This window comes from Callospermophilus lateralis, chromosome 15 (assembly GCF_048772815.1).
Source record: "Callospermophilus lateralis isolate mCalLat2 chromosome 15, mCalLat2.hap1, whole genome shotgun sequence".
Classification (NCBI taxonomy): Eukaryota; Metazoa; Chordata; class Mammalia; order Rodentia; family Sciuridae; genus Callospermophilus; species Callospermophilus lateralis.
The window spans coordinates 69,053,472-69,067,441 of NC_135319.1; the positions used below are offsets into that span (position 1 = coordinate 69,053,472).

Here is a 13,970-nt window from a genome sequence, read left to right on the forward strand (position 1 = left end):
AGAGTGTGACTGCTGGTGTCAGGGTGGGGATAGTCTTGGCAGAAAGCGGAAATGTTGTCAGGCCTCTCCCACAAAAAAAAAAAGGACCCCATCAAAAGTTCCGGGGCACTGGCCCCTCCCACCCCCACCCACCCTGTACGAAAAAGTGCAAAACATTATCACAAAAGGGGTCTTAGAGGCGCCCTTAGCCTAGGCTCCTGAGGCCCATGCCCAACCCTGCCCTGCCCCGGACACCGCGTCCGGCGCGGTCGGGCCCTGGGCCAGGAGGCCCTCATGGGTGGCCCGAGGCCGGCCCGGGCTTAGGCAGGGCCATGTCATCATGCAGGTGCCCAGCAGGCACCATCCCCCACACTCCCACTCCCTGTTCAGGGCTTCCGCCTTGTGCTGCCTGCCCCTGACCGAGGCTCTGAGCCAGGACGCTGAGTGCGGGCCTGGCTGGTGGGGTTGGGCTGCAGGGAGGGACTGGAGTGAGGCAGAGGGAGTCCGTCCTCCATGCTCCCGGCCTGGGCCAGCGCTGCCTCTATGGCATCCAGCTCTTCGCTGGCTGCCTTCAGCTTGACCCGAAGCAGTGCTGCGTAGGTACCGTAGCGGGATTTCTGAGGCAGGGGGCCAGGAGCCATGAGTACCTGTTCTCCCCTCCCAGCCCTTCCCACACCCATGACCAGCTAGGAGATGGAATGTCCCACCCACCTTTATACCCCAAAAGACCCCAGCTGGCAGGTTGATGACTTTCTCTGGGCTCTCAGAACTACCTGTGGGTTACAGCTAACATTTCTTGAGGTTTTTTGGTTTGGGTTTTTTTTGGTTTTTTTTTTTTTTTGGTACCAGGGATTGAACTGAGGGGCATTCAACCACTGAGCCACACCCCAAGCCCTATTTTTTGTTTTTTATTTAGAGACAGGGTCTTAGTTGCTTAGCCCTTCGCTTTTGCTCAGACTGGCTTTGAGTTCACAATCCTCCTGTCTCAGCCTCCCCAGCGAATGCGCTACCATGCTCAGCCATTTCTTGAGTTTTTACCAGAGTCAGGAAACAGATGTGTTACCTCCTGACCCTAGGGAGTGTGGAGTGTTACCCTTATTCCCAAGAGAAAACTTACACTCAGAGAGATTAAGCCCAAGGTCACCCTGCTGATACAACTCTTAAAAGCCCCCACCCTTGAGCTGGGGTTGTGGCTCCGTGGTAGAGCACTTGCCTAGTATGTGTGAGGCACTGGGTTCAATTCTCAGCACCACATATAAATAAATAAATATAAAAGCCCCCACCCTTAACCCTAGCCTGAGCCTGTTTGGGAAGCACAGTACCAAGCAGGGAGACTCACCTCAAACTCCAGGTAGGCCTCCTTCTGCCGCTGCTCCTCAGCCTCCTTTCCTCGGGCCTTCTTTCCCAGCTGGGTGGCCCGATGCTCACGCAACTCGCTTGCCATGGCCTTCAGTTTGGCCTCGTGGGTCCGCATCTGCTCCTCCTAACAGCCAGGAGAGAACAGTCAGGGTCACTATTATCTAGATATACAGTGCCTTTGGGCAAATTTTAACAAGGTGTCCCTTTGGACAAGCAAAGCACACTATGGCTGGGTTTCCAGCTTAGCAAGTAGTGTAGGGGCTGGACTTCAGCCTCTGCTTGTCTCCCATGACTGTCATAGGGATTCAATACACAGCAGCCTGGAGTGCACCCAGCCTGGGCCTGCCCCACTCCATCCCACTGGCAGCAGGTGGGCCAAGTGAACTGGGGCTACCTGGGAGAGGCGGGTGGCAGCGCTGGGCAGCAGAGGGCGGCTGAACCTCTTATGGGAACTAACAGCAGCTGGGAAGGGGGGTGCAGAGAACATGGCAGCGACTACATTGATGCGAGTGATCCAGGACTGCATCTGCTCCAGGCTCCTGGGGAGACAGCACAGTCCCTTGGGATCTGGGCCAAGGGATGTCTGTCCTGGCTCAGGATGTGGCCTGAGAAGAAATGAGGCAATCCAGGGACAAGGAAAGGGTCTGGGGTGAACAGGAAAAGGACACTCACGGAGCCTGGAAGAGGAAGACCCGCCAGTCAGCAGTGCGCAGGTAGAAGACATGGGGCCTCTTGCTGTAGTCACTGGCGCGGGTGGCCAAAGCGTGGTGGATGCTGATGGCATTCTTGAGCTCTGCCTCTGAGAGTGCCTTCCCAGGTTGATACTCCTCCTGCAGGGGTGACCATCTTGTCCTGGCCTCAGTCTGGCCTGGCCTAGCCCAGGCCACCCACTCTCCCTCCCAAGTCAGCACAGCCCCCACCATGGGCCTGGCCCCGCACCTTCTGCAGGTAGAGAATCATGCCCTTGAGGATCCCGTGGAAGCTCTTCCAACCCCGCTTGCCCCGAGGTGCTGGGGGGGAAGGAAGGCAGGTCAGGGGGGCCTGGGACAGGCCCACCCCCCTCCATCCCCCAGACCCCCCTCCTGGCCACGTACTCTTCCTGCAGTCAGGGTCTGCGTGCACCTTTCGCACCAGGGCCCCGTGCTTGTAGACGGCAGCCCCAGGCTCAGGAGTCAGGTCCAGGAAAGGGCTGGAGCCGCTGCCACTGCCCCCGCTGACCCTCTTGATGACCTTGGGGTTGGGGTCGGCCAACTCAGACAGAGAGCGCCTCAGTTCCTCCTCGTCTCTGCAGGTGTGATGGCCTCAGAGGGGAGCTGGTCATGGAGCCATACCCCCCTTCAGCCCTGGCTTCTGCCCACCCTGGAAAGCTCCTCCAGTGTTTGTGGAGCTGCAGGGGGTCTCTTCAACCTGAGGCTCCTGCCACAGGGTTTCCCCTCTCAGAACAGGGCTCCTCAAGGCAGCATGTCTCCTTCCTAAAACTAGACATCCCCAGAGTAGAGCCACAGCTGTCCTTTCCTCCCCTCACATGTAACCATCCCCATCCTCTCTATTTCTAGATACACACCCAACCCTCACACCCTCCTCTATCAGGACAGACACATGTCTGACTCAACACTGTCTCAACTGTACCTAACCTAAACTATGAGGCTTTGCTTATAGTTTGTTGGCTAAATGGTGGAAGGGATAGCTTCCTAGTGCCCTCCAAAAAAAATCTTGGTCTGCAGTTTCTGTCAGATTAAAAAAAAAAGAGAGAGAGAGAGAGAGATTCTATCTTGTCACTCCTTTGCTCTAGAACCTGCAGTAGCTCCCCATTGTCTCCTACATGAAATTTATACTACATCTCCCCAATACTCTTTCTCTTCATTCCAATCAGGCCTGCCTCCTTGTGGTCTCCCCATTTCACACTCATTTCAGCCACACCTTTGCCTCCCAAATGCTTCCCCTCAGGGAAGCCTCAATTCCAATCCTCCATAAAACATTCCCTGATTTCTCTTTGTACTCTAATTCTGAGCTCTGCCTCTCTGAGGTCTCTCCTAAAGACTGGGAGCTCCTAGTCAAACTGGGCAGTGACTGAACTCTCAGTAGATAGCAACAAATACAAATGATAGATTGATTGTTACTTGAGGGTTCTACCCTCAGACTGGAGGCCCCAAGGCCAAAACTGGACCTTCTCCCTCATGCTGGACCTTCCATGACTTTCTTTGGGCCTGCCTATGTTTCTACTTGGGGATACCAAGAAGATACAACATAGCCCCTTGTTCTGGGATACCTGGGCTCCCTAAGACCCACGGGGGTCCTTTTGTACTACTGATCAAGACTACCCTTCCAGAGGCCTCTGCTTTCCTGCGAGGCTACCAGGAGACCTTCCTTTTACGTCTCAGCACACCTCCTCCCATCCAACCCAGCTTGTCATAACAACCCAGCTGGAGACAAAACAGACCCCAAGTCTAAGCAGGGCATCTCCAAAGAAGGAAGCAAGGCAGCCACACTGCCTCTTACCCACCTCCCTGTACCCACAGCCTCAGGACTCCGTAACCCAGGCAGCTCTTCCCCACCCCTAACCCCTAACCCCACACAGCCCTGGGACTCACATGGCCCACTGCAACTTTTCATTCTTGATGGAGCTGTACAAGGCCTGGGGAAGAACAAATCAGGGAGTATGGGTCAGTCCTGGGGGAAAGCATACTAGGTACCCCAATGTCAGAGCTCAAAGCCCTCCCTCCCAACTTGGGAGAAGAGCCAGATCTAAGGGGAAAGGGGCAGCAATGTATAATGACCATGAGCATAGACTCTGGAATACAGTACCAATACCCAGGCCCAGTTCTGCCACTTTAGCTCTATGACTTTGGGCAGGTATCCAAGGGGAGGAACAAACATAGCAACATGTGGGGGCAAGCAGTGCAGGGAATCCTGGCACATGGCTGATGCACAATAAATGGCAGCTGCTATTATTATCTTTATTATTATTAAGGGACACTCCTGCTCAGATCCTGATGGGAGAAACATAGCCCTAAGGAAATGGGGAAGAGCAGCCCAATAAACCCTCCTTCCCCCAGCCATGTGTTCTGGCCTCTTCCCACAGAATAAGCCCACACACAGCATATGGGGAAACTGAGGTCCCACAATAGGGGCTCACTCTCCCAGCTCCTTACTTGGCTAAAACATACACTCATGGCTCCAAACCCCAGGACAAGCTGAGACCTTCCCCCAACCCAGACAGCACCAGCAAGCCAATGCCAGTGGTCCATCCCCTAGCCACCTGCACACTTTATATTACTGAGAAGTGACCACAAGTCTGAAGCTTTACCTTCCAAAGCCTATCCACCCCAAATTGTAAGCCTCTAAACCAGTGTCTTCTTCTGTCTCTTCTTCTTCTCTCCTCCCTACAGTTGGCCTGGAGATACATGGGGACTCTGAGGTGGTCAGAAGAGAAAATGGCCTCCAGGATGGCATAGAGGGCCCCTCTTTGGGGGAGTGGCCTGAAATATGGGTCCATGCCATCTCCTCCAACTGTGGGGGTGCTTCCGACAGCCTGTGTGAGTGGGTGTGTCCCCAGCAAGTGTGTGTTTTGCTATGTGTGGCATGTGATACTGCCTGCGTGAGAGCTGGGTGCAGTGGTGACGTCGGCGCCTTCCCCATGATGGGACACAGGTCCCTCCAAACCCCCCACACACACACACACATACCACAGTCTCTGACTCTCTCACTGCCCATAACCGTACCTGGTTACAAGGCTACCCAGGCATCCCACACCGGTACATCCTGCCCCAGGGTGGAGGCACCCACAGCACGTGCCAAGCTAATCAATGCATAGCCCTCCTAAGACACACCTGACCCAAACCCTGCCATGCCTCAGAATCTGAACCCTGACGCCCCAACTCTGACCAGAAGGTTGAAGCAGCCACCAAGATCCAACCTGCAACCCTGTCTCCAATTTTCCAGTTCATCCCTGCCAACTCTCAAGACCCCCATTTTGCTTGGAGCGCCACACCTTCCTTCCAAGGTCCTGAACCCCGTCAGTGAGTCCATGTCACGCTCCCATCTAGAAAACGCTTTTCGTCTCCAAAAGACTCGGGTTTGTGAGGACCACCTTGCCATCCCCCCTCCGCGAGTTCATGCCCACCTCCGGCAGCCCATGAGCTCTGTCCCTATTGGGCTCCCCCGCTTCCCACAGCTCCATCCATGCCCTCCTCAGCTCAGCCGCCCTCGGAGCCTCCCTCAAGCCGCCTTCTCTGTCGCCCCCCGACCCTGGCGTGGGCCGCAGCCCCCACGCCCTCACCGCCTTTTTCTTCTTGCGGTTCTGCAGGCGGCTGACCACCAGGTCGGTGTAGAGCACGGGCTTGAGACTGCGTGAGCGCTGCGGCCAGCCGTAGCACAGGGTCTCCGCGCCGCGGTGGGTGCGCCCGTAACGCACTGAGCACAGCGAGCGCGAGCGCAGCCGCCCGGCGCTGCTGTGGATGCTGTTGACGCCGATCATGCTGGCCCGGCCCGCGCGCCGCGGCCCCCGGCCATGCCCCCGCCCGCCCTCGGCCCCGGACCGCCCGGCCGGCCCGCGGACGGCTCCCCGACAGCCGGCGCGAGCGCGCGGCCAGAGCCCGGCCGGCTCCCACCGACGCACCGAGCGCGGCGGCGGCGGCGGCGGCGCTGTCTGCTCCGCAGCTCCACGAGAAGGAGGGGGCGCCGACGGGGAGGGGAGTGGAGCTGAGGGAAGGAAGGCTGGGGGCGGGGATGGTGCAAAATGGAGGCGCTGGAGCGCCAGGGGGCCCCCGCGCCGCCGGGGGACAGCCGGGGGAGGCCCGCGGGGGCGCAGGCGTGGGGGCTGCCAGGGGACGCTGGCCCCCAGCGCTCCGCGCGCCCAGCACCGAGCTGTGGGGGCGGACTGCGGATAGGGTCTGGAACTCCGTCCCGGCACCTCAGGGCTGGAGGTGGTGGTGAGGGGAGAGGTCACAAGGCCTCCCCACGGCGCTTTTTCACTTAGACTGGAGGGATAGCCATGGACAGTCCCGGCCTCTCAAGCTCACCCTCAGATACCCCAAACGCCCATGTGTGCATCTCAACTACACACCCCAGTTCAAACATACACTCCAACTACCCTAACACACCAATTCCCATTCACCCCGATTGTACACTTCAAAATGTACCATCTTTAACTTAAAAACATACTCTATTCACGGATGTATGTCATAAATCAGCCAATTCGAAGATGGAAACCTAACACACAGAAGCCCTCAGCACACCCTTGAAGCACAAACACGTCATACACCCATTGATTCAAATGCACCCTGCCAGACATACACAACTCAAGCATACACCTCAACTGGTAATGGTTGCCCTGACTCAGATACATCCCAAAACTCAGAAGCCCAACACACCCCAAGTCCAGATACATCCTAGGATGCGTCCTCTGCAGTCATATGTATGTTGTGGTCCAAAGACTCCTTTGTCCCACCCTAGGGGTTCCTCTGAGTCCAGGCCTCCCTGGATAAAACACAACCCGATCAGGGAAAGGAGTGAACCCACGAGATGGGCATGCCTCGCTTCTCCCACCACCAGCCCCTGTCTTCCTGATTCCTCAAGTGCTGGCGCCTAGGCTTGTGGTCTGCACCTGCAGGAACGCAGAATCTAGTCCCAACTTTGTGTTCTCGCTTCAACACCTTGGAAAAGCTTTTGTCCAGCCCAGGTCCCTCTACCTCCAGGTCCCTCCCAGGAAGAGGTTACCTGGAAAGTCTTTGTAGCTGTACACACTAGGGATTGGAGTGCCTATGTCCCCTCTCCCACCCCACCCGGGACCCCTACCTCGCCTTCCAACCTCAGTGCACATTAGAAGAGGGGGAACTGTTCAGGTTAAATGCAGAGTTCAGGGCCTCCTGCTCAGCTCCCCTCCCCCACCACACGCAGCAGCTACTGCAAGCGTGTGCGCATGTTCTCGGAGGGGGGGGGCAGGGCGAGGGGGCGGTACCCAGGCTGAGTCACTAGAGCCCAGCCTCCTGTGGCAGGAGCAGTGGCTGGCGATCCCCCGCCCACCTCCCTCAGGCTTGGTCACCGGGTGGTCTCTCCTTCCCCTACTGCAGCTTCTACCCTGCCCCGCCCCCCACCCACCTTGAGCAGCTCCCTGGGGAAGTCGCCGCCATCGTTGAGACCCTCCAGGTTCCCAATGAAGTCCCCGCAGGTCATGCGTTTCCCAATGTTCTAAGGAAGGAAACCGAAGCCTATAAGCTTGGGAGATCGTGGGCCTCCCAGGCCTTGAAGTCTCTGGGCAGGGGCCTGTTTTCTGTTCCCACTTTCCCACCCCCAACTCACGTGGCCATGAAGATCTGTGTTGAGTAGCATGAGGGCGCAGGTCAGTGTGTGGGCCCCATCTAAGAAAGAATTGACAATCAGCTTTGGCCCCCTCCCAGGGATTCTTTACAGCTGGTCTTCCTAACCATTCAGTTCATCCTGCCCCTTTTCAGGACCCCCTTTGGCCCACAATCACATCTTCCTTAGACTGGAACCCCATTAGTGAACTCTCCCTATCACTGTCTTCCAGCAGATCCCTCAGCATGGACCTTTACCCATCTCCCTAGCTCCCTAAGGTGCTAGGGACTGCTCCCTGTTTGCCTCCAACACGCACATGCCTCTATGCACTAAGCACAAACAAGTCTACCCCACAGTGTATGCAGACCAGTGCAAATCTCCACTCCAGCCAAGCATGGTACTGCACATGTATTTCAACAACTGCATGCAAACACAACTGCCACCTCCCTCTACACAACATTCTCTTGATCCTAACAATATTCCTGCCTACATGCATGTAACTAGCACTGTCTGACAACACATGCATGTTCACATGCTTACAGGCATGTTCACTTGCCTACATGCCTTTCTGCACACACACATGCAATAGTGCTCCACCCTTCTGCCTCAGTGGTCAGCTGGGCAGCCCTACTCCTAGCCTCCTCACCCTCTGAGGACAGGGCTTCCGGATTACACTGGAAGTACCGCTGGGAGAAGTGGGCCAGCACACGTTCTCGCTCCTGGGTCTCACCCATTAAGGCCAGCTCCTTCAGAAACACCCTGAGAAGTAGGGAAGTTGGAGGATGTCATCGCCTTCCAAAGCCCCCTTGCTAGGCAGCCCTGGCCTTTAGCCATGCCCAATCAGTTTGGGAAGGACAGCTTAAGGGAGCTCTGAGGGAGGCATAGCTGGGCCCCTGAACACCAACCCTGGACAGTAGGGACTGTCCTCCAAGGGCTCAACACCCACCTGAGAGCTTGGTCCAGAGTCATGCCTGTGAAGACAAAGAACTTGAGGTACTCGCCAGCTACCAGTTTGCTGAAGTCATTGCTGTGGACAGGGCAGAGAGACAGGTGGGATCTCAAGGGGAAGTGTCAAGGGGTCAGCGGGGGGGTTACCTAGAGACCAGGGACATTAAATGGAGAGGATGGAGGTGCTGCCCCCAGGATGCATTCCCTCCTCCCCCGTCCTCAGTTCCAGCCCGGTGGCTTTACTTCTTGCCCAGATGCCGGGCCACATCAGCCTTCCTGAAGCCGTCTAGTCGGTACAGCCTTTTAGCCAGGCGCTGTGCGGCCTCCAGATCCGCTTTCTGTCCATTGGATAAGGTATCTGTGCTTCCTAAGGCCAGCCGCTCTGTGCTGTCCAGCTCTGAGTCTGAGTCGGACACCAGCTGGCTCAGGGGTGGTTCACTGCCAGGGTAGAACACTAGCTCAGGGCTGGGGCAGGGTCCTTTGGGATCCCCCAGACCCTCCCTCTGCCTCCAGACCCAGAGATGGAGAAGGGGAGAGGGGAACATAGGAAACACATTTTTCTTTTCTCCAGGGAAGGAGACTGGATAGGTTCTTTCATCAAACTATCCCATTATTACCAACTGTCTGTGGAAGTCCTGCCCCAAGTCTAACCCTCATCTGTCTTATTGCTGTGGGAGTTCCGGCTGCTTCCCCAAAGCTCCCAGGGTTTGCTATTAGATACACATTCCCTATTATCACACATGGAACATGAGCCTCTGGCCCTGAGGTATAGGCAGAGGTGGGATAGATAGGCTGCCAGGGAGGAACAGTAGAGGGTCAGGCAAAGATTTGAGGACAGTAGAGACACTCTTCTGTTCACAAGTGTTTCTTCCTCCCACCTTTTAGGGAAAGGAGACTCCTTTGTGCCTCCCTTCTGCCCACCAAGAAGTAGGCTCTGGGGTTAGGGGAACTGGGGGTCAAGGTGCATCCCCTCACCCTCTTTTTCCTTCCCACCCCAGCTGCTCTACTCAAAAAGCCACCTGTCACCCCAGAGACAGAGGCCGGAAACTCCTGGTTGCTAGGCAACCCCGTCTTCCTGGCCACCCCCTCCTGTTGCCATGGCTTCCATGACTGAGAGGGTAGCTGGCAAAGGGGAGAGCAGAAAGGTTAGGCTGTGAAAGGAGGATCCTGGAGCAGGAGGAGAGACACCCGACTGGGGAGGGCCAGGGAGGGAGAATATGGGAGGGGCTGATGACTGGGCTTTAGAGAAGCCCTCAGGCCAGGTGGCAGTGAGAGACTCCACCTGGGGAGGAAAGGGCCTTCCAGGGGAGATAAAGGATGTTCTCTGGGGTTCCTCCAGTCCTGAATTATGGTTTCTCCAATTACTGGATCTGAGCCCACAGGGGAGTTGCAAGGGGTCAATGGAAGTCGTCCTCCAAATGGGAAAACAGATATCTGTTAACCATCCCACTTGGGTCAGGAGTACAAACCACATCCTCACACTTCAGATCTGTTCCTTAAACCAGCTGGTTCTGGGACCCTGAGGGCCTTGGGGCTGAGAAAACCAAAAGAATTGCTTACCTGCCAAGGGGTGCCACTCCTAGCCCAAGGCTGTCTTCAGAGTGGCTGGGACTAGGGGGCTCCCTCCCTGGGGACAGCTTGGTTCTGGCCTCTGCCTCCTCCTCCTCCCCTCTCTGTGTCCAAGGCCCATCAGCAGCAGAGCTGGTACCAGAATCCGGTTCAAGAGGAGCAAGTGGGGCAGGAACAGGTGGGTCAGGCCGGGGAGCAGGGGGTTGAGGAGGCAGCTCAAAGGTAAAGAAAGGGCTCTGGGTTGGGCCTGGTGAGGCCAGGGCCTCCAGGGAGGCAAGGCTGGTATAGGAGGTGCCCTTGGCCCGGTGTGATTCCAGGATGGCTTCAAACACACAACTGAAAGAGTCAGGCCCATCAGCTGAGGGGCTGATCCCAGGAAGGAAGGGCACAGGTGACTTGAGAGGGCCTGAGTGAGGCATCCGGCTACCTGGCCTGCAAGGGCAAGGAAATGTCTGATCAGGGACCCAGAGCACAGGTTTGGGGCATGATTTTATTGAGCTCTCACACTGACTCTGTTAAGGGGATTATGATCCCATTTTCACAGGTTCAAACCCCCCCCCCCAAAAAAAAAAAGAGCTAGCTTAGTTGAGGGTGCAAAAGATTCGGTGCTTCTGCAGCACCCCAGCCCTGCCCACCCCAGCACCCAATCCCCCTCTTCCTCCCTCCCTGCTAATCTCCCTTTCTCCTCCTTTCCCCTGATCCGCTTCCCTCCTGCCATCCCATTTCTATTTCTGGCAACATCTTAGGAGAAGATGAGGCTCCAAGCTGCAATGGGGTGTGAGACGGAAAGGAAAGCCCCCACGCTCCCCAGTCTCCTGCCTGTCCCCAGGTTCTGGACTGATGCTCCCATGTCATCAGGATGAATTCTGACTTCTGATCTCTCATTCCTGTCTCTGATCCTCTAAATGCTGTTGGCTCCTCTGTCTCCTGGATTCTTGCTGAAGCCCCCACATCCCCAACACTGCCAGGCCTCAGTCCTCTGCCTGAAATCTACACTCCACACTGCCCTGTCAGAACCACCAGCTTGGTTCTGACCCTCCCAGCCCTGCTCTCATCCTTATCTATGTCCCTATGACACCCCCACCCCACCTCCTTGTCTCTGGGCCAGTGGGAAGGAGCAAGCCATTTCCTCTCCCAGTTCTCCACTCACCGGACCCCCTCTGAGGCCTCAAACACCTCATCATCCACATCCTCTTCCCCACCTGCCTCATCCTCGTCCTCATTTCCACTGCCCAGGCTGGAATGAGGGCCAGGGCATGGGCCAGGACGTGGGGCAGGTGGGCAGGCAGTGCCAGGTGGGCCCTCAGAGCTGGGCTGACTCTCGATGGCTGAGTCAGCCTCTTCCCGCTCAGCCAGCACCTCATCGATGTCAGTCTCTCGGTAGCACCTCAGGGGCACCGTGTCCAGGTCCGTCTCGGAGTACTTGGTTGCTTGCCCCACAGCTACCCCAGAGCCCTGCCCTGAGCCCATCCCAGATGGAGATGGGGAGGCCTGCTCTGGGGGTTTAGCACCTGTAGTGTGCATAGGCATACGGGTCAGGAGTTTATCCATTTCAGTCCCCTGTCCTGGTCCTATTCTGCAACTCCCCCATGGTCTCATGTTGGCAGGAAGTTCTTTCACTGTCTAGCCACCATTCCTCCTGTCACAAACTTTGCTTATCCTTGTGCCAGTGGAGTTCATTTCAAACTAAATCATTGTCAACTTTGAGAAGCCTGAAGGAGATCAGTGTCTTTTCTACTCCAAAGAATGACCCTGATATTCTGCTGTCCCCTCCCTCCATGGCTGAACCTCCTTCAGGTTCCCATTCTATGCCTGTCCACCATCATGACACATATGGGAAGACTGAGGCTGGGAGAGGCTTTGGCTAACTAAGGAGCCCAGGAAAGGATTGGGGCAGGTTTGAAGGAAGCCTCCCTACCTGTCCTCAGCTGCTGTTGGGAGGCCCTGCCCCTTCCCCTGGCTCAGTCCCAGGCCTTACCTGAGCTGGGGGCATCCAAGGAGCCATAGAAGAATTCCCATTTGGCTCGAGCAATTCTCTGGGCATGAGAGGAGACTTCCCGGGGAGAGGACCAGGTGTCCCCCTGAGCCAAGGAGGGAGAGACAGAGGCAGCGCCCAGAGATGAAGCCAGAGATATACAAGGACAATATGGGATAGAAACAAATAAAAACACAGGGACAGAAATGGAGGTGCAGAGACACAAGGACAAACACAGAAGGCAAGAAAGAGACAGATTTAGGACATTGAAAGATTCAGAGACAGGCCCAAGCCTGACAGGGGAACCAAGCCTTGCCCCTTCATTGGGGCACTAGGGCTTCAGGAAACCAAAGGCAGGTTGCATACCTGGTTCAGGGATCCAGTTTCACCAGGTCCTCGAAATAGTGTAGCCAGGCGCTCAGGGGGGCCCCCCAAACCATTGGGAAGAGAAGAGTAAAGACCATCTGCTCCAACCTGGGGTGGGACTGGTGGCCCACGTAAGGGGTTCCTGCTGCCAGGAAGGGCAGAACCTCCTCCAGCTGGGAGTGGATCTGATGTGGATGCTTCTAGCCGAAACTTCCGGTTGGAGCCAGGCCCAAGGACTGGGGTGGGTCTGGGAGGAGAAACTCCACCCAAGTCCCAGCTCCGACTCAAGCCTCCAGAAGCAGGTAACCCATTCAGTGGCCTCACACTGGCCTTCTCCACAAAGCGGAAGATGACCACGGAGCTCTGGGCCCCCGGTGGGGGCTGCCCAGTGGGTGAAGAGGGTGCCCAGGGTGAGGGTACAACGCGGGGAGAAGGGGGGCCACGCAGAGGTGTACAGGGTGCGGTTACACGTCCCAGTTCCCGGCCTCTGGGACCTGGACCTGCCACTCGCCGCAGCAGGGAGCCTGTGCTGCCATACATGCTGGCTGGGGGGCTCTGGGGCACTGGGCCCTCGGGGAGCCAGCGGCGAGGGCATCGTGGTGGGGAGATGGCACAGTCACCTTCCGAGCAGAAGCGCATGGCACCCTGGGCCATGCTGGGGCCGGGGGTCAGGCTGGGGGGGCAGGGATGGCGAGGCCAGGTGGGGAGTAAGGGGGCTGCATGCTCTTCAAACAGGCCTGCAAGAGAGGAGGGGGAGCAGGGGGTGAAGTGCCCGTGGGTTAGATAGGCAGGTCAGCAGAGAAAAGGAGAGGAAAGTTGGCTGGGTCTCTGCACTCCAGGGACCTAGCCCACCCTGGAAATATGGGGTCATTGATCCCATCCCTGGAGGGTACTTCCTTGGAGGCCTGAGAAGAAAAAAATCATCCACCCAATGAGACCCTGGATCCTTTCCTTCTACCTGGGGGCCCTGAGCATCACCCTGGGAGGAGTGAGGAAGCTAGTTCAAAAGTTGAGTGAGCTGAGTCTCTGGCAATTTGGAGCTACTTCTGGTGTGGGGGAAGCTGGTATTCCAACCTCTGGATCAGGAATGTCAGTCAACCATCACCATTACTCAGCCCTAGTGCTCTATAGTCCCTCTTATGGGAGACCCTCACTCAGAGAGGGAGAACTCAGACCTTCTGGAACGAAAGGAAGAACAGGGGTTATATAGGGACGATGAAGGGCTGAGAGGCATAGCAGAGGCCTGAACAGAGACCTCTATCTTTAATACATAGATATTATATGCTGAATGGAAAAGATACATGTTTTTTTTTTTTCCATACGGGTATAAATGCACATGCAAACATACACACACACATGCACACACACGCATGCACACACAAAAAAACATAAAGACAAATATATCAGTACACAAAAACATTCATGGGCAACACCCTCCAGCACACCCAGTCACAGATGCACACACATACTGCTCAAA

At 56.4% G+C, this 13,970-nt stretch overlaps 1 protein-coding gene across 1 annotated transcript; it reads right to left on the reverse strand.

Annotated features, from left to right (window-relative positions):
- Nucleotides 1-365: 365 nt before the first annotated feature.
- Nucleotides 366-13,147, reverse strand: Psd (pleckstrin and Sec7 domain containing). Its single transcript, XM_076834312.1, has 16 exons — nucleotides 12,494-13,147; nucleotides 12,131-12,233; nucleotides 11,303-11,663; nucleotides 10,144-10,584; nucleotides 8,827-9,021; nucleotides 8,582-8,662; nucleotides 8,282-8,394; nucleotides 7,639-7,697; nucleotides 7,438-7,527; nucleotides 3,930-3,973; nucleotides 2,433-2,623; nucleotides 2,278-2,348; nucleotides 2,011-2,168; nucleotides 1,733-1,877; nucleotides 1,319-1,462; nucleotides 366-596 (listed from the first exon to the last, which is right to left on the reverse strand). The coding sequence occupies exons 1-16, from the start codon at nucleotides 13,145-13,147 to the stop codon at nucleotides 366-368; spliced, it is 3,081 nt and encodes a 1,026-aa protein (XP_076690427.1).
- Nucleotides 13,148-13,970: the final 823 nt, after the last annotated feature.